The 23,114-nt window shown below is 48.4% G+C and overlaps 1 protein-coding gene across 1 annotated transcript in view; it reads left to right on the forward strand.

The window, feature by feature from the left end:
- Positions 1-6,136: 6,136 nt before the first annotated feature.
- The window catches only part of FBXW8 (F-box and WD repeat domain containing 8), a 114,361-nt gene continuing 97,383 nt past the window's right edge, over positions 6,137-23,114 (forward strand). Inside the window, exon 1 of the mRNA XM_004597796.3 lies at positions 6,137-6,541. Within this exon, the coding sequence (XP_004597853.2) occupies positions 6,224-6,541 (318 nt within the window). The 5' untranslated portion in view covers positions 6,137-6,223. The remainder of the gene's footprint in view (positions 6,542-23,114) is intronic.

The following is a 23,114-nucleotide window of genomic DNA, read 5'->3' on the forward strand; positions in this document are numbered from 1 at the left end:
CAATCAACGCAAAATCAGGCTCTCAAGGGCAAATAAGAAGAAATGATCACGTATCCTACATTAGGTAAACTCTCCTAGCAATGCTGAAAATGTTCACTGTTGCATCATTTAAAATTACAGATCTGAAAGCTACACAGATGTCCATCAGGAAGGGGGCGCATGCGTAAGAAGAGGTGTATGCACACGGCAGACTGTGAGAACAATGCTAAGTAAAGTAAAGCCTTTGTAAAATAAAGCAATGCCATGTGGTTTAATCTTGCCTATTTGGGTTTGAAAGACATGTGAAGCCATTCCATAAATTAGTCGTGGTCATGTCATTCCTTAAAATAGCCTGGAAGAGTTCTCATGAAGTTCAAAGTGGTGATTTAGCCCTTACCCTTGCGAGTTGCGGGGTAGAAACCGCACACTGGGGCAGTTGACAGAGGGGACTAAGAAAGCTGCGTGCATCTTAGGAGTTTGGATGCATTTCCCATCCATTTCAGCGCCCGCAGGTTGATGACATGGTTTTTGAAAGTGAAGATTGCCTGTGTTTGTATGTCAGCCTTGTCTCTTCCCTTGATGTGTTGAGGGGAAGAACACAAACCAGGAGATCCCAGAACTCTGAGGGAGTAGTTGACCAGGACGTGTACGCCTGCTCGGCTTTCACCACATGGGATCCTGGCGCATGCAAGGTGAGGATTTAGCACTAAGCTATTGCACTAAGCCCCCAAGCTTCATCTTAGCTCCTGCCCCTCTCAGAAGATTTTATGCAACACTCACCTTGGAGAAACTGTATGCAAATTAGTTCATCAGTTAAACCCGAGACATTAAGTGCCACAGAGCTGACACATCTTTAAAGAATGCAGGTGCCTGATAGATGCTCCTGACTTCATCCTCACAATGGCCCCATGATGTCTTTGCAAAGTGCTCGGAGGGTATTCTTAGTGGCTGAAGGTACTTTGTGGCTATTAAGTGCTGGTATAAATCCCAGCTTATTGGCTCAAATGTTTGATTTCCTATTTTTCTTCCCATTCATGTGTCACCTGTAATTAGAATTCCAAAGTGCTCAGTGCACCAAAGTGCTTGGAGTGATTTTTCTATTGGAACGGAGAGGAGAGGAAACTCATCTCTTTAGCAGATTGCAAAGCGGAGTTGACCAAACAACTCCATCTCTGGCATGAGCCTTGGCGTGAAATTCACTAGACTTGCAAATGATAGCCCTGGCTTCTTTATAAAGGAGTCGATTCTTCTGCTTATTTACCCAGGGTGTCTATGTGAGAGAGAGAGAGAAAGAGAGAGAGAGAGAGAGAGAGAGAGAGAGAGAGAGAGAGAGAGAAATTGTGCATAGCAGTATTATTGACAGCCTCGTCAGGAACACAAATGCTCATCAGAAACACCTGCTCTCCATGAGCCCCATCATTCATTGATTCATTGATTCTACTTGTAACCAACACAGATGAATTGATCACATCTGTATTAGCTAGGTTTCATCCCTATGATAAAGGCTGGAGAAGGCCTCTTTAGAAAGGAAGAAATCTTATTTGGCTTACAGAGGTGGGGGTTCACAGTCCAAGCTTGACTGACTCAATCGCCCTGAGAAGGGGGTGGTGGATGGGGAACAGCATGCAGAGCAAGGCGCACATAGTGATCCAAAAAGTACAGAGAGGTCCCTAGAACCAGCGCTGACCTGAGAACTGCCTCCCAAAGGCATGCTCCCCGAGACCTAAGAAACCAATGTCCCCTCCCAAACACCAGTTAGTAAAGCCTCGGTTCCCTTTGGCATCATTAGCTTAGGATCATCAGCAAGGGGAGTGTTGTGTAAAATCTGTGATGTTTCAATATCTGCATGAGTTGGGTATGCAAATCTGTTCAACCAACAACATCCTAGGCATCAGGTAGTGTCAGGGAAGGAGAATATGAGAAAGAATAAGATAGACATGGTTCCTTGCCCCCAACTCACAGGGCCTGTATTCTAATGGAGGAGACGTGCAAAACAAGTAAATAATAAGTAAAGCCATTTTCCCATTGAGGGAAGTGTCTGCTTCACTGACAGTGAATGTTGTGTGCCACGGGTTCTTTGCTGGAGTGGCCAGGAGGTTACATCTGAACTGAGAGTCTCCTTGAGGGGTAATGAACAAAGCATTTTAGGAAGGGGGAACTATGCGCAAAGGCCCTGAGGTGGAAAAGCACTTAGCTTCTCCGGCTTACAGAAGGTTGGTTTTTTGTTGTTTTGTTTTGTTTTTTAAGATTTATTTGTTTTTATTGGACAGGCAGAGACAGAAGGGAAGATCTTGCGTCTGTTGATTCACTCCCCAAACGCCTGCAATAGCCGGAGCAGAACCAATCAGAAGCCAGGAGCCTCCTCTGGGTCTCCCACGTGGGTGCAGGGTCCCAAGGCTTTGGGCCATCCTCTATTGCTTTCCTAGGCCACAAGCAGGAAGCTGGATGGGAAGTGGAGCTGCCGGGATTAGAACTGGCGTCCATATGGGATTCTGGTGCATGCAAGGCAAGGACTTTAGCTACTAGGCTACCGCATCATGCCCTTCCGGAAGGTTTTGAAGGGGAAGATGTGAAATACGCATGGGGTTGGGGTGGTGAAGGGGTTTACAGTGCTGTAGTATAGCAGGCTAAGCTCCCACCTGCAGCAGTGTCATAGTCACCTAGGGACACTAGTTTGTGTTCCAGCTGCTCCATGACTGATACAGCTCTCTGCTTATGTTCTGGGACAAGACGGCCCAAGTGCTTGGACCCCTGCACCCACATGGATGCCCCAAAGAAGCTCCAGGCTCCTGCCTTTGAATCAGGTCAGTTCTGATTATTGTGGCCATTTGGGGAGTGAGCTGGTGGGTGGGAGATCTCTTTCTCTGTCTGTCCTCTATGTAATTCTGCCTTTCAAATAAAAATAAAATAAATCTTAAAACACACACACACACACACACACACACACACACCCCAGAGGCCTCATACACTGTTAATGATGAGGGACATCAAGTGGTATAGTTGCTTAGAGAAACACATGATTGTTCTTTGAGTAACAATGTCCTTTAACCCAGCAACTCCACCCCTAAGCATATACGTAAGAGAAAACACCAAAACCTGTACATGAAAGATTGTAGAAGTAAGGTTCTTTTTATTTATTCAAGAAAAAGAAATAGAAATCTCCCAGCTAGTTGCTGGCCAGGAATGAGCTGAGACTGAAGTTGAGAGCCAGAACTCAATCCGCGTCTCCCGCCGAAGAGGCAGGGAGCCCCTCGCTGGAGCCATTACCTGCAGGAAACTAGGAACCAGAGCTGGGTTTGGTGTGTGGGTGTCAGGGACCCACGCACTTGGGCATGCTGCGCTGCCTTCCGCAGGGAGCTGCATGGGAAGTGGAGCAGCCTGGCCTCTGAATGGCACTGCTGGTCTGTTAGTGCTTTACCTCTGGAAGCCAGCAAGGAAATGGGCCCTTTCCACCCCAGAGCTATGTGCTGGTGGGGGATTGCCCTCGCTCAAGGCCAAAGCCATTGAGCAGGAAGTGCCTGGGGAGCATCGGCTGGAGCTGAATTCTCAAGGGAAATAAAAGGGGATTTAAGGACAGAGAGTGCTCCTTGTCTGGGGGAGGTGACACCTTCAGGGAGAGGGAATTCAGAGCCAGGTTGGGGAGCTGAAACGGGAGGAGGCAGAAGGGGGCCGAGGAGGGAGAAGGGTGAAGGCACCGAGGTCCATATGGAACCTCCTCCTTGTGAATGACTAAGTCTCTAAGTGGCAGCTGACATGAGATCCCGTCTGTGTAGCATTTTTAAAAAGCAGAATTATTGATGGGAGAGTTCTCAAGAACAAGCAAATTGTTTCTAGCTCCAGAAAGGTTTTTTTTTTTTTTTTAAATCAGGCCCAAAGTTGTCATTGTTGCTGTTTCCCTGATAGAAATTTTTGTATTTTGTTTATAGGGAGAAATGCAAAGTCACAGAGCATACGTGCCCATGGCCGTCAACGTAGCAGCATCGTGTTGATCTTTAGAATGGTCACTTGTACAGCCTCACGTTTTTGTTCGTGTTTCTAAACAACGGCCTTGGAAATCATCGCCCATTCTCGAATTGCCTGCATATTAATCTCCTGGTGTTCTTCACACGTTAGTGATTCCAAATGAGCTGCGACTCTGCTCCCAAGCCGAGGATGCATCAATGTAAGATGAAGGGAGTTTGACTCTAGTTGTGAATTGTTCAAGCATGAGCTACTGGGAGCTGGCATTCAGCTTAGCAGCTCACATGCCCTTGTCCCAGACCAGCGTGCCTGCGTCTTTTACCTGCCATGGGCTCCTAACTCCAGTTTCCATTTTCTTCTTCTTCTTCTTCTTTTTAAAGATTTATTTTTTATTGGAAAGGCAGACTTACAGAGAGGAGAGACAGAAAGATCTTCCATCCTCTGGTTCACACTGCGAGTGTCTGTAACAGTTAGAGGCGAACCAATTGAGCCAGAGCCTCCTCTGGGTCACCCACACGGGTGCAGGGACTCTAGGCTCTGGGCCATCTTCCTCTGCTTTCCCAGGGCTCTGCGATTTGAAGAGGAGCTGCTGGGACATGAACCAGCGCCCATATGGGATCCCAGCTCCTGTTTAGGGAAGGATTAGTCTATAGAGCCATTGTGCCAGATCCTCCAGCTTCCATCTAATGCAGAACTTAGGAAGCAGCAGGGATGGCTCAAGCAAATGGGATCCTGCTTTCCATAAGGGAGACCTCAATTGGGTTCCTGGCTCTTGGTTTTGGCCTTTTCCCAGCTCTGGCAATTGTAGTTATTTGAGGAGGGAACCAGCAAAAGGAGCTAGCTCTTGCTTGGCCTCTGAGGAAATTAAAAAAACAAAACAAAAACATGAAGCTGTGGTTCAGGTTTAAAAGCTACTGACAGCAATTCACACTCTAATAAAAATCGTTATTCTTTGAAAGATAGAATTTGTTGCTAATTATTCAAGAGCAAGATATTGATTCCTTGGAAGATGTGGGCTGGAATCCAACAGTCAGGTGGAGCAGAGTCCAGGTTGAGCATCCCTTATCCAAAATGCTTGGGACAAGAAATACTTCTTTAAAAAAAAAAAAAAAAAAGATTGATTTCTTTCTATTGGAACTACACAGAGAAGGAGAGACAAAGATCTTCCACTCGCTGGTTCCCTCCCCAAGTGGTCACAATGGCCAGAGCTGAGCAGATCTGAAGCCATGAGCCCAGCAGTCTTCTCCGGGTCTTCCATGCAGGTATAGGGTCCCAAGGTTTCCCAGGCCACAAGCAGGGAGCAGGAGGGGAAGCAGAGCTGCCTGGATTAGAACCGGCGCCCATATGGGATCCAGGCGCGTTCAAGGCAAGGACTTTAACCACCACGCTATCACACCGGGCCCATTTTTGGTTTATTTGAAAGAAAAACACGGAGAGACATCCCAGAACCTGTCTGTTACTTCACTCCCTACATGTCTGGGCTAGGCCAGAGCCGGGTGTCAAGAACTCAACCTGGGGCTCCCATCTGGGTAGCAGGGATCCGAGTACTTGAGTCGTGGCCTGTGGCCTCCCTTAGTGTGCGTTAGCAGCCAGTTGGCCTGCAGCATGGAGGTGCGGCTCAAAACCCACACATTTCCACATGTGATGAGGGCCAAACGGCAGTCAAGAGTTGATGCCCTCTGAGTGTTGAGTCCAGCCAGACCTGAAAGATGTGTGGGTGTCACTGGCCCAAGGTGGGGAGGGGCGTCCCAGACGGACCGCAGGGCACGGCAAAGCCCCTTGACGATGGAATTGTCCTCATGCCTCGCCACTCTGCTTCCCGTGTCACGGCCTTGGGCTTGTAGTTTCCTCAGGAGTTCTCCCGAGATCCTCCCCTCACCTAGCTCTTCACTTAATCTCTCATCACCTCCTCCTGCTTAATTTCTCTCTCATGCCGCCCACCTCCCTATCCTTCCCACAGGCGCCGAATTCTCAGTGTCTGACCACGTCGCAGTTGTAAATTTGTTTTATTTAGGAAGGGCGGTGCTTGGCACAGCCTCGAAGCTTGACCAAAGCCGCAGGTACAAATACGCAGAAGCCGAACGCGAGTCCGCAGCCCGCCCCTCGGCCCGGGAAAGAGAACCGCACGCCGCGAAGCCACGAGCGCACGAACGCCGCGCCGGGGGGGGCGTGGCCACCGCTCCGGAACTCAAAAGCAACGGCCGCGCGGCTTCCGGCCACGGCCGGACACTTCCCGCGGAGGGACTGTCCCGTGGCAGACACGAAGGCCCAAGGAGCTGCGACCATGGCCGACCACGGCCTGGAAGAGTTCCGCCGGCGCTGGCAGGAGGAGCTGGCTCAGGCCCAGGCCCTGAGGAAGCGGCGACGGCCGGAGGCTGCGGAGCGGCGGCCCCGGCGGCCCGAGGTGACCCCCGGGCGCGGCGAGCAGGCCTCGGGGTACCTGGCGTTGGCCCAGGGTCTCCTTGAGGGCGCCGGGAGGCCTCCGGGGGCGCGGGCGTCCCGGGCCGAGAGGTCGGACGCCGCGAGCCGCTCCCGCTCCCCGCCGGTCCGTGAAGGCGCTGGGGGCAGCGAGCCCCTGGTGGACCAGCTCATCCGCGACCTGGTGAGTGGCGTCGCCACCTGTCGAGGGCCCAGCCCGGGCTTGCCCCCTCTGCCTCTCCGTCTGAACCCCTCGATGCGTTGAAAAATCACTTTTCTCTAACGAGTTCACAGTCTGCTCGTCGGACAAAAAGGAGTAGCCGCGCGCACACACACACATTGCAGCGGTCCTCTAGGGTCGGCACAGGTTCAGGCATTTTGGGAGTGTGGGTGGGGGAGTCTTCGGCAGGGGTGTGTGGGTATGTCCGTGCCCGCGGATGCTGCTGGACATAGAGGGGTGACAGGGATGCTCTCACGAAACATACCCGTCCCTAGGCAGCAGGAACTAAGTTAGAGGGGAGGCTGCAAGGAGTGGATAAGCAGGGATTTTAACTTCTGTTGGTACTGTTCAGTTCTAGCTGTGCACACATTAAGAAAAATTAAAGAAAAAAAAAAAAGACTCTTAGAGGTACTGCGGGCAAGGCTGAGGGTTCGAAATTTGAATTTTGTGAGAGCAGCGATTCCCTGGAAGAATCAGGAGGGATTCTGAGAATTGTCATTTCAATAAAATAGTCCCCCGAAGTTGGGAGGTGGGGATGCTGTGAAATGGCCTGTCCTTCCCCACAAGAGTTGGGACAGTGGTTTTGTTGCTTGAAGTTAGGTCTAAAGGGAGACGGTCCCTACCTGGTTTTGTTTTTTATTTTTAAGGATTTGAAAGGCAGAGTGAGGAAGAGGAGAGAGCTTCAGTCTGCTGCTTCGGTCTCCAGGGGGTGGGAATGCGGGGGCCAAGCTAGGCTGAAGTCAGGATCCTAAAACTCCAACAGGTTTCCCCTATAGGGGCCATCCTAGGCTGCTTTCCCAGGTGCTTAACGCAGGGCGCTGCATTAGAGGTGGAGCAGTTGGGGCTTGAACTGGGATGCCAGCACTGAAGGTAGTGGCTTAACTTGCTGTGCCACAAGGCCATCCCCAACCTCTACAGTTTCCAGTTGGGAATAATCCAACAAATGGAAGTTGTTCCAAGGAGTGATGCCATTCTTTTTCTGCAATGCCTGGTTTTACTCAAGTGACATTTAATTGCCACTTTTTGAATTTTCCCAAGTGTCTGGTTCAGGGTTCAGCTTAAATTCTAACATAAGTTATCCTGTGAGATAGTTATTTACTGTTCTTTTGCAAACGAATTTGTAGTCTCAGTTGGTAAACAGTAGGGATTGAATTCACATCGGAGTTTCCCCAGGTGAAACTAGCCTTGCTGTCAGAATCACCTGAGGCCTTGGGCAAGTACAGGTGCTGGGCCTTCCCCACACCTGCTGAGTCCACGGCCAGTGAAGGGGTCTTGGGAACTGGTGCCTGCCAGGAACCAAGTGTGAACCTTGTGCTCCGAGAGCCTTCTGAGGAAAAGGCCTTACTCCAAAAAGAGTGGAGAAGCAAGCCGAGTGTCCTGCAGATAAGGGCCCTGTCCCAGCAGCGCATCAGCAGTGGTTGCCTGGGCAGTGGGGAGAAGCCCATCTGTCTGCAGGCTGTGTCTGGTTTCTTTCCCTCCTCGGAAGCACCAGGTCAGGGCTGCTAGGCGCTCCTCAAAGTGGCAGGATGCACCTCCAAGGGTGGTGGGGTGGTGGGGGGTTTGTTTTGATTTGTAAGATGTATTTATTTGAAAGGCAGAGCTACAGAGAGGGTTACAGACAGAGCTTTCATCCTCTGGTTTGCTGCAAATGGTCATAGCAGCTGAAGTTGGGCCAGTCCAAAGCCAGGAAGCAAGAGCTGCTTCTGTGTCTCCCACATGGCTGTATGGGCTCAGGCAGTTGAGCTGTCTTCTGCTTTCGTAGACCATCAGCAAGGAGCTGGGAGCAACCGGGACACAAATGGGATATGGGCACTGCACGTGGTAGGTTTGCCTACTGTGCCACAGCGCTGGCCCCAAGCACCTTTATTTATTGTTAAGATTGTTATTTTGGGCCCGGTGTGATAGCATAGTGGTTAAGGTCCTTGCCTTGCACACACCGGGATTCCATATGGTCGCTGGTTCTAATCCCAGTGACTCCGCTTCTCATCCATCTTCCTGCTTGTAGCCTGGGAAAGCAGTCGAGGATGACCCAAAGCCTTGGGACCCTGCACCTGTGTGGGAGACCCAGAAGAGCTCCTGGCTCCTGGCTCCGGATTGGCTCAGCTCCAGCCATTGCAGTCACTTGGGGAGTGAACCATCGGATGGAAAATCTTCCTCTCTGTCTCTCCTCCTCTCTGTATATTCGCCTTTCAATAAAAATAACTAAATCTTAAAAAAAAAAGATTTAGTTATTTTTATTGGAAAGTCCTCAACTGCTTTCCCAGGCCACAAGCAGGGAGATGGATGGGAAGCAGGGCCCATGTAGAATCCCAGCACATGTAAGGTGAAGACTGTAGCCACTAGACTACTATGCTGGACACATCTTTATTTTTCAAAAAAAGATCTATTTGAAATCCAGATTTACAAAGAAGAGGAGAGAGATATCTTCTACCCAGTGATTGACTTCCCAAATGACCACAATGGCTGGGGCTGGGCCAGTTGGAAGCCAGGAGCCTGAAGCTTCTTCTGGGTCTCCCACATGGTTGTAGAGACCCATTGACTTGAGCCATCCTCTGCTGCTTTCCCAGGCACTTGCGCTGGAGCAGCTGGAGCAGCTGGAGCTGGCACCACAGTCGCAGGCTTGATGCAGGGTACCTCGGTGCTGGCCCCAGACACCTTTCATTTTTAACACTATCTCGCAGGGTGGCAGGTAAAACCAGCACTTGAAATGCTCACATTTGGTAGCATCCATATTGGAGTGTCAGTTTGCATCCCCACCACTTCATGTCTGATCTGACTTTCAGCTAGTGCGTCTTGGGAGGCAGTGGATGATGGCCCAAGTGCTTGAGTCCCTGCCACCCCTCTGGGAGACCCAGGTGGAATTCTGCCTGATTCAGCTCTGGCAGTTGGGGGCACTGGCGTGGGGTGAACTGTTATATGGACAAAGTTTCTCTATCTGCTTTTTCAGTTAGAAGAAAATAAACATTAGTAATAATTTTAAAAAGTTATGTTGTATACTGGCAAGATTCCATTCAACACACACACACACACACACACACAGTCACCTTACAGTAATTGGTAACACTACCATAAATAAAGCAATAATTTCATTATGTGGTTACTTACTGTCTCCTTGGTGCTGTCCTGAGAGTGTAGAGCCATTATCTTCTGCAGTATTCCCAGAGGCCATCAGTACTGCCTCTTTCCAGCTCGCTTGGTTGATGAACATTAGGAAAGTAACTGAATTTCTTAAAAGACAGGAAACCCACACAGAATCTTCAGTCCGAGAAGTAATACTTATAGAAAAGGGCCGGATTCTGTAAGCCTCCGGGCTCAGGTGGGCCGTGCACCTGCTGTGGGTGAGGTGTAGCACACCTGGTCTTCTAACTCCTGGAGTGCTTTGTTTTGCACTTTTTCCAGATTCTGGCCACTGCTTTGTAAAGCTTTGCTTCACGGGGCAGTCATTCATTCTGTCACGTTAGTATTAAAGGTTGGGTAGCGTAGGAACATTCTGGGAATTATGACTATCTTGTTTTCCAACTTAAAAGTTTTCTTTTTTATATTATCTTTGAAAAGTATATGAATCATAAATGCACAACTAAACGGATTCTGACGAGTGGTAAATAGATCTGTTTACACAGCACACAGATCTGAAGGCAGGCATTGCTGGGCTGTCTGGACAACTCCCTTCCTCCCAATCTCTGTTCTCTTCTACCCCAGGGTAACCCTTACCCTGCCCTCTAGTGAGGCTGGTCTGTGTTTGAACCGTGTGTAGATGGAACCAGGCCAGAAACTCTTGTGTCAGGTTCTTATGCAACGTGTTGTGGTTGAGACTGAATCCCCTGTTGATGGCACATTTTCTTTATTCATCAGTAGTAGTGCTGGCGGATGTTCTAGATGGCTAGTGTGCTAATGGTCCATTGGCAGTTGTCGGGAATGGCTGCTGTGGCATTTTGGTCATCCTTTGGAACATGTGTGAATTTTCTCTAGGATGGTCACCTAAGAATGGAGCTGTGGGGTTACAGCATGTATCTACCTTGGTAGATGCTGGCATGCAGGTTTCCAAATCGGTTGTGATTATGTACTTGCTTAGGACAGTAACCTGAGTTAGTGGAATATGGTATTTTACTTCTGTTGTAAATAAAGACAGCTGAGATGACATATGGCGGCTGAACTTGCTCCTGTCATCAGTGTGGTGATAGTGACAAACTACTACCATGTAGACATGTGATCCCAGTGTGTTGAGGTCTTTAGGTACATTTTTAAAATATTTTCAAATATTTTCATCCACTCAGAGGTAGAGCAAATGAGAATGAGAGAGCTTTCATCCACTGGTTCACTCCCAAAATGCCTAGAAGAGCTAGGGCTAGGCCAGGATGAAGCCAGGAACCCAAAACTCCATCCAAGTCTCCCACGAGGCTGCGGGAGTCTGAGTACTTGGGCTGTGACCTGCTGCCTCCTGGAATACATTAGTAGGAAGCTGGATTGGATACAGAGTGGCCAGGACTGAACCAACACTCAGATACCTGATGTGGGGCTCGCAAGTGGCAGCTTAGTCCCCTGTGCCACAATGCCCATTCCTAGATTTTTTATAAGAACAACAAGAACATATATTTTTACCCTATCATGTTTACTGCATGATAAAACTGTTGCTTAAAGCGGCATGTATTCAGCTTGCCATTTTGCAGTGTGGCATGGGTGGGCTCATTCACGTGCCTGAGATTAACTGCTGGGCTCCTGAGCAGCTCTGCTGCCTAGGGTTGTTAGTTGTTGGCCGTGTGTGTGTATCTGTGTTATGAGTCTCTCATTGTCTAACAGCTGGACCCACGTGGACCTTCTGAGAGTTATGAGAGCAATAAGAGGGCGAGCGCCCGTGTGCAAGTACTTTCAAAGTCTCCCTCGGCTGTATTTATTATTGTGTTGGCTAAAGCAAGTCGTGTGGGCAGCCTGAGTCGGAGGGGACTTAGCCAAGTGGTTGGATATAAGGAGGCATGAAGAAGGAAGGGGCTGTTGACACAACAGTCTGCTCCCCAAATTCTTCCCTTTTAAAGTTGTTCGTAACAGATAACACTGCAGGTCAAGCAGAAACCTCTCTGCTGACTAGCTCTGCCTTGGCTTACCAGTTTGTGATCTTTGCCTTGTGCCTTCCCAAGAATCTTTACTTGATGTGCGAGTTGACAACTTGTGAAAAGGAAGATTTAGTTCCGTTTGGGAATCTCCAGAAACTATGACAGAGGCTCAACTTCTTGGTATAAAAATGAAAAAAACACCTGGTGCCACTCATGTCCCTTCCCTGCTCTTCTGTAACCCTTGGCACACAGTGGTTATCCACGGGGCTCATTGCATTTTTGGTGCAGTCTCCTCTGACAGAATGTCACTGAAGTGGATTGGCAGTCTAGAGTCTGGCTGTCTTCTGTTGGGTAGGTGATCAGCATTGCTTTTGGCTGCCTTCCTCTTGGGTTGAGGCCAGAACCTGTGATGGACAGGCACAGTGGAAATGAAAACTTGGAATTCTCTGCTCCTGAGCCTCTTAGGCAACTTTTACTAGCACATGCAAGTCATCGCTTTTTAGGGAATGACTGGGAGTACCTAGATTGACACTTGAGGTCTTTTCAGTCCACTGTTGACCTAGGGAAAGGAGTGACGCAGCCTGGTCAGCATGTCAGAGGCGTTAGGTTCCTGTTCTCCTTTGCTTCCTCGTTCTCTTGCTTCATAACCTCAGGCTTCTTGGAGATATTGGAAGTCCGGGTAGGATGACAGGTGTGTCCAACCCTCCCCAACCCCTTCCTTTTTTCTTCTTTTTTAAAAGTTTACTTGAAGAGTTGAGGTGGGGGGTGGGAGAAAGAGCGTTCATCTAGTGGCCCACTCCCCAGATGGCTACCGCAGCTAGAGTTAGACCTGTCTGAGGCCGCGAATCAGAAACTTCCTCCAGGTCTCCTGCTTGGGTGCAGGGGCCCAAGGATCTAGGCCATCCTCCACTGCTCGCCAGGCCACTGCCATGGAGCTGAAGCAGAGGTGGTAAAGTCGAGATACGAACTAGCTTTCTTTTTTTTTTTTTTTTTTTTAAAGATTTATTCATTTTATTACAGCCAGATATACACAGAGGAGGAGAGACAGAGAGGAAGATCTTCCGTCCGATGATTCACTCCCCAAGTGAGCCGCAACGGGCCGATGCGCGCCGATCCGATGCCAGGAACCTGGAACCTCTTCCAGGTCTCCCACGCGGGTGCAGTGTCCCAATGCATTGGGCCGTCCTCAACTGCTTTCCCAGGCCACAAGCAGGGAGCTGGATGGGAAGTGGAGCTGCCGGGATTAGAATCGGCGCCCATATGGGATCCCGGGGCTTTCAAGGCGAGGACTTTAGCCGCTAGACCACGCCGCCGGGCCCACGAACTAGCTTTCTTGTGAGATGCAGGCCCCCATAGGGGAAGAGGATTAGTCCGCTGTGCCACCATACAGGCCCCTGCACTTGCATTTCTTCCTTTAGCAGGGTGGTACTCTCCACTAGTGTGGTCCCGTTTTTTTGTTTTTAAGATTTATTTATTTGAAAGGCGGAGTTGGAGAATCTTCCATGCACTGGTTCACTCCTCAGATGGCTGCAGAGGCCAGTCTGAAGTCAGTAGCTTCTGCCACGTCTTTCACAAGAGTGTAAGGGGCCAAGTACTGGGGACTTCTCCCCTGCATTTCCAGGCACATTAGCAGGGGGCTGGATCAAAAGTGGAAGAGTCAAGACTCCAAACAGTTGCCTATATGGAATGTTGGTTCAACTGGCAGTGGCTCAGTCAACTGTGCCACAGTGACAGCCCCCTATTTTATTGAGGTGTATCAGGGCTCCAAGTAGCAAACAATGAGTGCCGAACTAAAACCACCTAAAAACCCAAACTTGCATCTTCATTCATACAGCTGAACATAATAGGTGGTAGTGCTTGTTCTGGGTGCTTACATGGTGTGAGTAGAAATCTCTTATCCCTGTTCTTCTTTTGCTGGCTTCGTTTGCAGGCAGGCTGTCCCCTTTGGAGAACATAGTGACTACTGGCCACCTAGTTTTACATTCTTTCTCTTAGCAACTCAGATGTAAGAGCATGTTTTCTGATCTTCACCACAAAAGCCATGTTTCTAAATTCCTGTTGATCCACACTGGTTCATATCCCGAGATTCCAGTAGTCCCTGGTTGAAATTAGCCAGACTTGTATTCAGTGCTCACCCCTGAAGATATGAGTCAGCCTCATCCAAGTCGTGTTCAGTGAGAAGAGGGTGGTTTCCAAAGAGAGAAGAGAGCCATGGCGCTTGTCAAAGCCCGTATTAGAGTGCCTGGTTAGAAGTCTGGCTCTGCTTCTGGTCCAGCATGCTGCTAATATACACACTCAGGGCGGCAGCAGGGGCTGGCTCACCTGCTTGGGTCCCTGCGCCTCCTGGAGGCAGCCCCTTGCTCCTGCCTGTCTGTGGCGTGCTTTTCAGAAGTGAACCCATGCTTTACAGATACAGTGAAACTAAGTTAAAAAGGGGCTAGATGGCTAAAGTCCTTGCCTTGCTCATGCTAGGATCCCATATGGTGCTGGCCCTGCTTCCCATCCAGCTCCCTGCTTGTGGCCTGGGAAAGCAGTTGAGGACGGCCCAAAGCCTTGGGATCCTGGCCCCGGAAGAGGCTCCTAGTTCCTGATTTCAAATCGGTGCAGCTCCAGCCATTGCATCCACTTGGGGAGTGAATCATCGGACGAAAGATCTTCCTCTCTGTCTCTCCTCCTTTATGTATATCTGTATATCTGACTTTCCAGTAAGTATAAATAAACTTTCTAAAAAAAAGGGGGGTGTTAAGATGTGGCACAGAAGCAGAGCCAGACGCAAGTCCACATTAGGGGTGAAGCAGTGCGAACTCTGGGAAGTGTGTTTTCTGTTTGACCGTGCCAGTGTGCATCACATGACGACAGGGGTGGGTTCTGAGAATGTATGTTAGCAAGTGTCCTTGTGCAGATGTCATAGTGTGCCCTGAACTTAGATGGAATCTGTCAGTGACTTGGTGAGGCTCCTGATTCAGTCCAGAGACACAGCAAATGCAAAATGTGTAAGGCTGCTGCCAACATAATACCATACACTGCTTTAGTCAGCAGTTTCCTTAAAAAATTATTTATTTTGAAAGTATTAGAGTGAACGAGAGAGAGTTCTTCTGTTGGTTCACTTCCCAGATAGTGCAAAGGCCAGGGCCAGGCCAGGCGCCAGCAACTTCATCCAGGTCTCCTGTGTGGGTGGCAGAGACCCAAGCCTGTGCCATCTCCTGCTTGTCTCAGGTCATTAGGGAGCTTGACTGGAAGTGGAGCAGCCCTGATGCCTTAACCTGCTATTACATAGCACCAATCCCAGTCAGCATTTTTCTAAGTGGGCATATACTCTAAAATCATGGTAAATGTATAAACCAGTAATGTTGTTGTTGGATATCATTATTGACAATTGTGTTGTGTCCACAGCCGTATGTGCTGGATTTTTAAGCAACCTCAGGTGTGGCAGGGTTGTTTATGCTGGTGTCAGACAACGGTGCTGTGGCAGGAAGTTTTCAGTTCCATTGTAATCATTTCTGTGGTCTGTGTGTGCAGTTTGTCTGACCAAAACCTTCTTTTGTGGCGTTTCATTTCCTCTCTGCAGAAACTTACACTGACAAACTGCTAGCTTCCCTCCTCCATGCGTTGGGAGTCATGGAGGTAAAGACTCTTGCTGCTGGGCGTTAGGGCCTCGCTGAGGCTGTTGAATGAAAGCAACAGGCAGAATGGCTGCCTTGTAGCAGCAGCTTTATGAAGAGGACCTGGGGTCGTCAAAACCCTTGTGTGCATTCAGAACCCTCTTTAACATTGGAGTTTTCCAGTATGCCAGTTTTCATACTGCAAGCCAGTGTGTATCAGTCACTGTCACGGTGTAGCTTGTCAGAGCCTGTGTCTGTGCTGATGGCAGGATCAATTCAGTGGCTTAACTGTCTTCTGTTTTTAAGTTAGGAGCAAATAAGGAAGCTTCTGTGAACAATTCATGTCAAGTTCCTATAGAACATGACAGCCAACTGAGTCAAATAGGACTTGTGTCTTGACCACCTAGAATGCTCACTGCTGTTCTTTGCCTCCATTTTAAGGCTCAGCTTGAATTTCATCTTGTATGTTAACTCTTCCCTGTCCCTCCAGCCCATATTCCCACCTTTCCTCCAACTGAAAAATCCTTGTTGTCAGTGCTCTTCATTTTTCTCCTGTTAATCATGAGTTAGGTCTCTTCTTGGAGTCACTTTGAAATGGGCTCTGGGTCTACCAGAACAGCTGTAGCTTAGATCATGACTTCATTGGAAGCCTCTGCTGCCCGAAGCAGATTGGGGCTCCTTTCCTTCCTTCCACAAAATGCTCAGTCAGGAGCCTCACAGTACCAGGTGCCATTCTCAGCTGGACAAGTTGAACACAGGCAGACGACCTGTGCCGTTGTACATCTTAGATCCTGGGCATTGGGGAGCTAGACAGTGGATGTTCTTGGGAAAAATAAAGGCAGGTCAGAGGGAGAGAGTGTGCCTGTATTGTGGACAGTACTGTGATTTTCAGCAGTGCTGTGTGAGAAAGCCCTTCTGGGAAGATCATATTTCATGGGGGACCGAAAGGAGGTGTGAAGGAGTAGCATGCAGAGATCTGGGGTGGGGCATTGTAGGCAGAGAACAGTGAGGGCAGAGGGTCCACGGTGCCCTAGTGAGTCCTGCGCTGGGTTACTGCCTTGTTGTCTTGATGCTTGCTTTTTAATTATTTTTTTATTTGAAGGTCAAAGACCTTCCATCCGTTGATCATTACCCCAAATGTTTGGGAGGAGCAGATGGAGGAAGGAAGAGCCAAAGGAGGACAAGTGGTTTGGGAGAGATAGTGATTGGTTTTGCATCTGCTGGTTCACTCCCTGAAAGCCTGCAACAGTCAGGGCTGGATTTAGCCAAAGCCAGCATCCCAGAACTCTATTCCGGTCTGCCATGCAGGTGGCAGGGACCTGGGTGCTTACATCATCACTGCTGCCTCCCCAGGTGTGCATTAGCAGGAAGGGTGAAATGGGAAGCAAAGACTTGAACCCATGCCCTGGGGTATGGTGTGTGGTTGTCTGAAGCAGCATCTTAATTGCTGCATCTGAACCCCATTCCCATCTTGATATCCTTAGCCATTTTGGAAGCAGGGGCTCCAAATGGTTTCACACTGAACCCTGCAAATCATGTAGCTGATCCTGATGGTGGGTGGGAATGTTGCTGGCAGTATCTGAGACCCTTGACCAAACAAATTCACTCCCACATGGCCACCCATCTGGGAGCTGAAGCTTCCAGTGAAGAAGGTTCCCCTTCCCATTGTTTGCCCTCATTGTTTTGTCCTAAAATTCTGACTCCAGTTTAGATTGAAAGGGACTTTGAAAGCAGAAGTCCAGGCTCTTTCACTTCACAGCAGTTTCCTTCACTGCACACCCGAGCTCATGGCATTCCCCCAGTATTCCTGCCCAAATCCTTCAGATTTACCTTCTCCACCATCTTTGCACCTTCCCCTGCCTCCTCCCTGCACCCCGACTTTTCAAGATTTGAGAGGCAGGCAAAAGAGGAAAGAGATCTCATTTCCTGGTTCACTCTCCAAATGGCCTCAATGGCTGGGATTGATCCAAGCTTAAAGTGAGGATTCTGGAACCCCATCTAGGTCTCCCACATAGTGCTTGGGCCATTTTCCATTGCATTCCCAGACATGTTAGCAGGGAGTTGGATTAAAAGTGTAGTAGCATGGTCTAATAAGCTAAGCCTTTTTCTGTGACACTGGCATCCCATATGGGTGCTGGTTCATGTCCTGGCTGCTCCACTTGCAACCCAGCTCCCTGCTTATGGCTTGGGCAAACAGTAGAAGGTGGCCCAAGTGCCCTTCGGCCCATGTGGGAGAGCTAGAAGAAACTTTAGGCTCCTGATTTCGGATTGGTTCCACTCTGGCTGTTGTGGCTATTTAGGCAGTGAACCAGTAGATGGAAGTGTTCTTTCTCTCTCTCTTTCTCTCTCTCTCTCTCTCTCTGACCTCTTTCTGTAAATCTGCCTTTCAAATAAAAATAAAATCTTTAAAAAATGAAGTGGAGCAGTGTTCTTGCACCAGCACTCTGATATGGGATACAGTTGTGGTAGGGAGCTGCTTAACATACTGTGCCACATTGCCAGCACCCACCAGCCTCCCTGTCAGAGTCCTCAGGGAAGTTATACAGTAGGTGGTAAATGAGAAGGTCTGAGTTGGAAAACATGTTTTGCTTTAAAAAAATGGCATAGATATTTATTGTACATCTGTGTGCAAGGCGCAGAACTGGTTAGTTTATACAGTTCAGCTCCAGCACCCACATGTGCAGTCAGCACATATTTACACATATGCTTAGTGAATGTGTTTTGCTCTCTGTCATAGCCAGGCACAGGGAGAAGGTTAAATGTTACAAGGTTTGTTGGTACTTTGTAGACTGCTTGGGAACTTAACCATTCTCTTAGCATTGTTTCTTTGGAGAAATTGTTCTCAAGTTCTCAATAGCTGGCATACTGCTGGACTTTGGAAGTGGGGCTGCACTGCCTTTTTGCAGTCCTCTGTTACTTTCTTTCACGTGGCCAGGGCTCATGTCCCTATGTGGGTGCTGTTTCTGACATATTTACCCAGAGTACCTGTCATGCCCAGCACTGGTGTGGCTCTGAATTCACATCGTGTTTTGAATGTAAGTTACTTTATTTTCTGTGACTGTGAAAATATCCTGTGCTTAGTGTAGAAATACTTAGGAAATTCACAGAGAATAACAAAGAAGAAAACAGTAAAAATAGAAAGAAGGAAACAAATATCCTACTGCCATTGTTCAGAGGCAATTCAGATGTTCTGATTTTCTGAGTATGAAGATTGATGAGTGGGTGTTTGCATCCTCTGACAGAGCTTGAGTCCTGAATTCAAGTCCCAGTTCCATTTCTGATCCAGCTTCCTACTAAAGCAGGTGCCGGGAGGCTGCAGGTGATGGCTTGAGTGTTTGGGGTTCTGCCAGCCATCTGAAAGGCAGCATGGAGCGCCTGGCCCAGTGCTGGCTGTCATGGCATGTGGGGGGTGAATGAGCAGGTGGAGCTTTCCTCCTCTCTTGCTTTGCTTTTCAAGTAAATAAAAATGAATTTAAATGAATTGAAGGAATACATAATTGACATAAGCTGAAGGTTGTAATTGGATGTCTAGCTATTTGGAGAATGTTTGAGATTTCTCCCAGCCAACCAGTGTTTTCCTCTCATGGAAGAGGCAGGTGAAACTGGAACTTACCCCTTCTGAGTGAGATCTGCGCTGTCTCTTCGCAGCTTTGTACTGTCTTTACAAGTTTATCTCTGCAGTTAGAGATACGCTTAGAGAACAGTCTCCTTTCAGTCAGAGATGTTATTCTGAATCTCGGACTTGAGCCAGTGGTGCTTTTTTAGTTCTTGCAACGCCGTGGAGAACACTCGTTCTTGGAGTTTACCCTGGAGATGTCCATGGAGAACAAAAACCCCAAGTCAAATTTCTTCACTTTTTACTGATTTGGTTCTCAGTAATTACCCTTTCTTCTCTTCAACAAGAGAAGACAGATTAAATTTCCAACAGGAAGGCACAAAACCAATCCATTTACAGAATTAGTCTTACATTAGCACACAGGAGTACCAGTCTGCTCCCGTGGGAGGGATCTGTTTGCTATTTCTCTCAGCATTTTTGGAGTTATTCCAGTAGACATTGGGAAAATCTACTATTCTCTGACTTAAAATCAGCAAGTAACATGACCCCTTTGTGTTTTTCCCCCTTGGTTGGGTAAGAGGGGACGGATTAGGTTTTGTGTTTGCCTGTGATTTAGGGTTGTGCGTGTCACCTCTTAGTGTGCAGAAGTGTCCCCTGAGAAGGAGCTGCCTTCTCGAGGCCCTCCCCCAGGCAGTGTAGACGCCGGGCAGCTTTGGTATAACTCACAAGTGATGTGAATGCGTGACAACAGGTCGCAAGTCAGCCGCAGTGTCTGAGCCGTTGGCAAGTCAAAGCTGGCTTGGATGTTATCAAAAAGATCCTTACCCCACATTGGAAGGGATAGTAATACTTTGAATTTATTGTTCTTCTCTAGTCTGAATTTGGTCCATCTCACAGCACAGGACCTGCTGGATTCTTGCCAAGTTATTCTCTAAACTTTTGTCGTCAAATTGATATTTATGTAGTGTGGCCAAGATTTCTTTTTCTATGCTGTTACTTCCAGTGTCTGTCTGTTCTTCTCTTCCAGACATCTTTGTTCTGAAATGCTAAGCTGTCCACTTTTAAGTCCATACAGAAGTTGGGTTAATGTGACGCAAGACATTTTGGATGGCTGTATGCTCCCTGTCGCCAGGAGGGAGTCAGGGTAGCATCCTGTATGTGAGGAAGCATTTTGGATGGCTGTGTGCTCCCTGTCGCCAGCAGGGAGTTAGGATAGCATCTTGTATGTGAGGAAGCATTTTTCTGCATGCAGTAGCTAGCATTTTCTACCTGCACTTTGAGCTCTAGGAAAGTGAGTCTGTGCTGGAGACGAGACTCATGTGGTTACTGGCTGCAGCTTTGGCCTATCATGTGGCTTCACATTCATGTCAAATTAGGCCTGTAAGACCGATGTGGGCAGTTCCAGGCTCAGACATTCTCCTAATACTTAATCTCTTCTTGTCAGGTGTTACTGAGAGCACATTCACAAGCTTGTTGGCAGGTTTGTGTAGTATTAATCTCACTTTTGTGCATTCCAGTGTGCCTGACTGAGTGAAAAGGCAAGGGTAAGTTACCTCGGCTGGTGCCTCTCGAGTTGTGCATAGGAATCTCTGGAAGGTGTTCATCATGTGGCACTCCTGGGCAAGGCCTGCAGCTTTGGAACAAATAAGTTTTCCACAAAACAGACTTCTGAAGTGCAGATCTGCACATGGGTGGTTTAGGGGTTGATTTTCAGAGAGGTCCTGAGTTGAAGCAAGGAAGCAGCTTTTGGAACCAGGAATTGTTCTGTCTCTGAGCCTAGAACTTGGCTCAGCAGCCTGCTTGACGGCTGTGAGCCACAGTGAGCCGCTGGCAGACGACTTCCCCACTGGGGAAGGGGTCTTTTTGACCTCAAAGAGGGCACCTGAGTAACAGCTCGTCCCTCCCTCCCCAAACAGCTTGGGTACCTTCTTTTATTGTATTGGTATTTCTCCCCCAACAATCGTAGAACAGGGATTTTTATCTATGTCCATGAAAGATGGATGCTAGTCCATTTTGGAGTTGTAATTTTTAAAGACATTTGTTTATGAGGTAGTGTGACCTAGAGGGGAAGAGGTGGAGACAGGCATCGTGTGACTGCTGGTTCATTCCCCAAATGGTGCCAGCAGTTGGTGCTGGACCAGACTGATGCCAGGAGTCTGGAACTCCATCTGCATCTCTCATGTGGGTGACATCTTCCACTGCCTTTGCAGGCACGTGAGCATGGAGCTGAATCAGAAGTGCAGCAGCCAGAATTTGAACCTGCGCTAAAGGTGGCGATTTAACGTTGCTGTCCTGCAACATTGGCTCTGTAGTGTATGGGCACAATGGCTTCAAATAAATTTGGCCCTGTAATGTTGGTGTTTACATAGTTACAGTTCAGTGCTTTAAAATATTGGCCACGTTTTAGAGCCTACAAACGCTCCGCCATCACGATGTGCGCATTACCACTGAGCATAGGTTGAGCTGGTGTGTTGGTGTGGTGACTGTAACACACCACTGACTGCTCATTGCAGCCTGGTGGGCAGTGCCCATTTCATCTGCTGAGTACCAGGGCAGAGGTTTGTAGAGGTATTACGTGGGTCTGTCCTTTTAAAGTGGATGATGATTTGTTAAATTTTCTGAGTTCTCATCTGCCGACTTATTTCCTGTGTACTTGCTGTAGCTGTGGCTGAGCTAGGCCAAAGTGGGGGAACCAGGAACTCGATAGAACTCTGTGGGAGAGATAGAACCTGAGCCGTTGCCTGCTGCCCCCCAGATTCTGCACTGGCAGGGGAGGCTGGAGAGAGCCTGTGAATCCAGACACTCTGATGTGCGGCCCAGGTGTCTTTTTTTTTTTTTTTCTTAAGGATCTGTTTTTTTTAAATAACTGAAAGGCAGATCTACACAGAGAAGGAGAGACAGAAAGAACCTCCATCTGCTGGTTTACTACCCCAAATGGAGTAGCCCAGACAGGAGTGCTGGCCAGTGCACTTGGCCCAGTGGCTGGGCTGGTGAGGTGGCAGAACCAGATTTATGCCTGTGTAGCTTTGCTGTGTGCCTCCATGCTGTGTCACATCTCCGATTGTGGCCACAGGAACCAGGGAGAAGGTGGTGGTCTTGGGATCCCACCAGAGGCACTACCATCCAGGCTGGGAATGGGGAGTAGGCCAGTGGGACAGGAATGAGGCAGAAGAATCCTGCTTCCAGAAATGTGCCCTTTTTGCCCTCAGAATATTTCCACAGCACAGATGGTGTCTTGTGTCTTGTCAGGGTCGTGTCAAGACCAGAAACTGATACATAGTGAGTCCTGGGTAGGACCTACTGAAGAAAGCGAGGCCTAGCATGTCTGACTGTGAAAAGCTAAACAAGACTTCAGTTAAAGGAGTGTAGGTTTGTTGTTGTTGTTCTGGAAACCTCTATCCTCTATGTGAGGATAGGGAACATTCTTGTGTCTTTACCAAGGGGACAAAGTAGGCCTCTCCACTTGGCATGGTCGGGGATGGTCCAGGGTGCAAGTGATGATCTGCTTTGCATGCAGCCCTCTTCACATCTTCTGGTGGAGTTTGAAGTTGATCTGGGCTGAGAGAGGGTGGTACCTCTTTGTTGATGTGGGAAGCCAATTAATCGAGGGAGGGGAACTAGCCTGACATTAGACCAATAACTTTCCATTATTTTTTTAGGCAAGGACCCCTTTGCCTTCCATTACACTTGCAGATTTTTTCCTGTTTTTTTCTGTATGGCCGACGTTCCTCCCTTGATTTCACATTCTGTTCCTTCTTTGCCCAAGAGGCCTGTCAATGCTCACTCCTTTTTTCCTCTAGAGATCCGTTTTGGCCCTGATGCGTAGCCTTGCTCTGTTTTTGCAGTTGGATATCATGTTCATTTCATATGCTCTGGATTATCTTTAGCCCCGAGTCTCCTAGATGAACAGAAATATGATTCCAGAGAAGATCTTTACCCTCAGTCTTAGTAGGGTCTAAATCAGTATTCAGAGTCCCTTAAAAATGCTGAGACTATTTTCTATTCTGAGACCGCAGCCTTGGAATACATAAAACTGTTGTGTTTGCATGGTGAATTAACAATTTGCTTGCAACCAGTCACTGATGTCAGCCAAAGCTTATTAAAAATGAATTTTATTAAGTGAGTTCTGCTGGGACAAAGAGCACAGCCTTCTCTCACTTTGCAGAACCAGATCCCGAAGTGTGCTTTGGCAGGTGGGGTTGGGAACAGGCCGAGGGGTGCATATGCACGTTTGGCTTTTTCTATTTCACCCTCGTTATTTCTTTGTGCTACCAAGATCTTCTTGACAGCCTTATCTCTCAACTAAAGCCTGTTACCTCATCTCTAATTGC

The sequence above is a fragment of the Ochotona princeps genome, chromosome 29 (genome assembly GCF_030435755.1).
Source record: "Ochotona princeps isolate mOchPri1 chromosome 29, mOchPri1.hap1, whole genome shotgun sequence".
NCBI classification, from domain to species: domain Eukaryota; kingdom Metazoa; phylum Chordata; class Mammalia; order Lagomorpha; family Ochotonidae; genus Ochotona; species Ochotona princeps.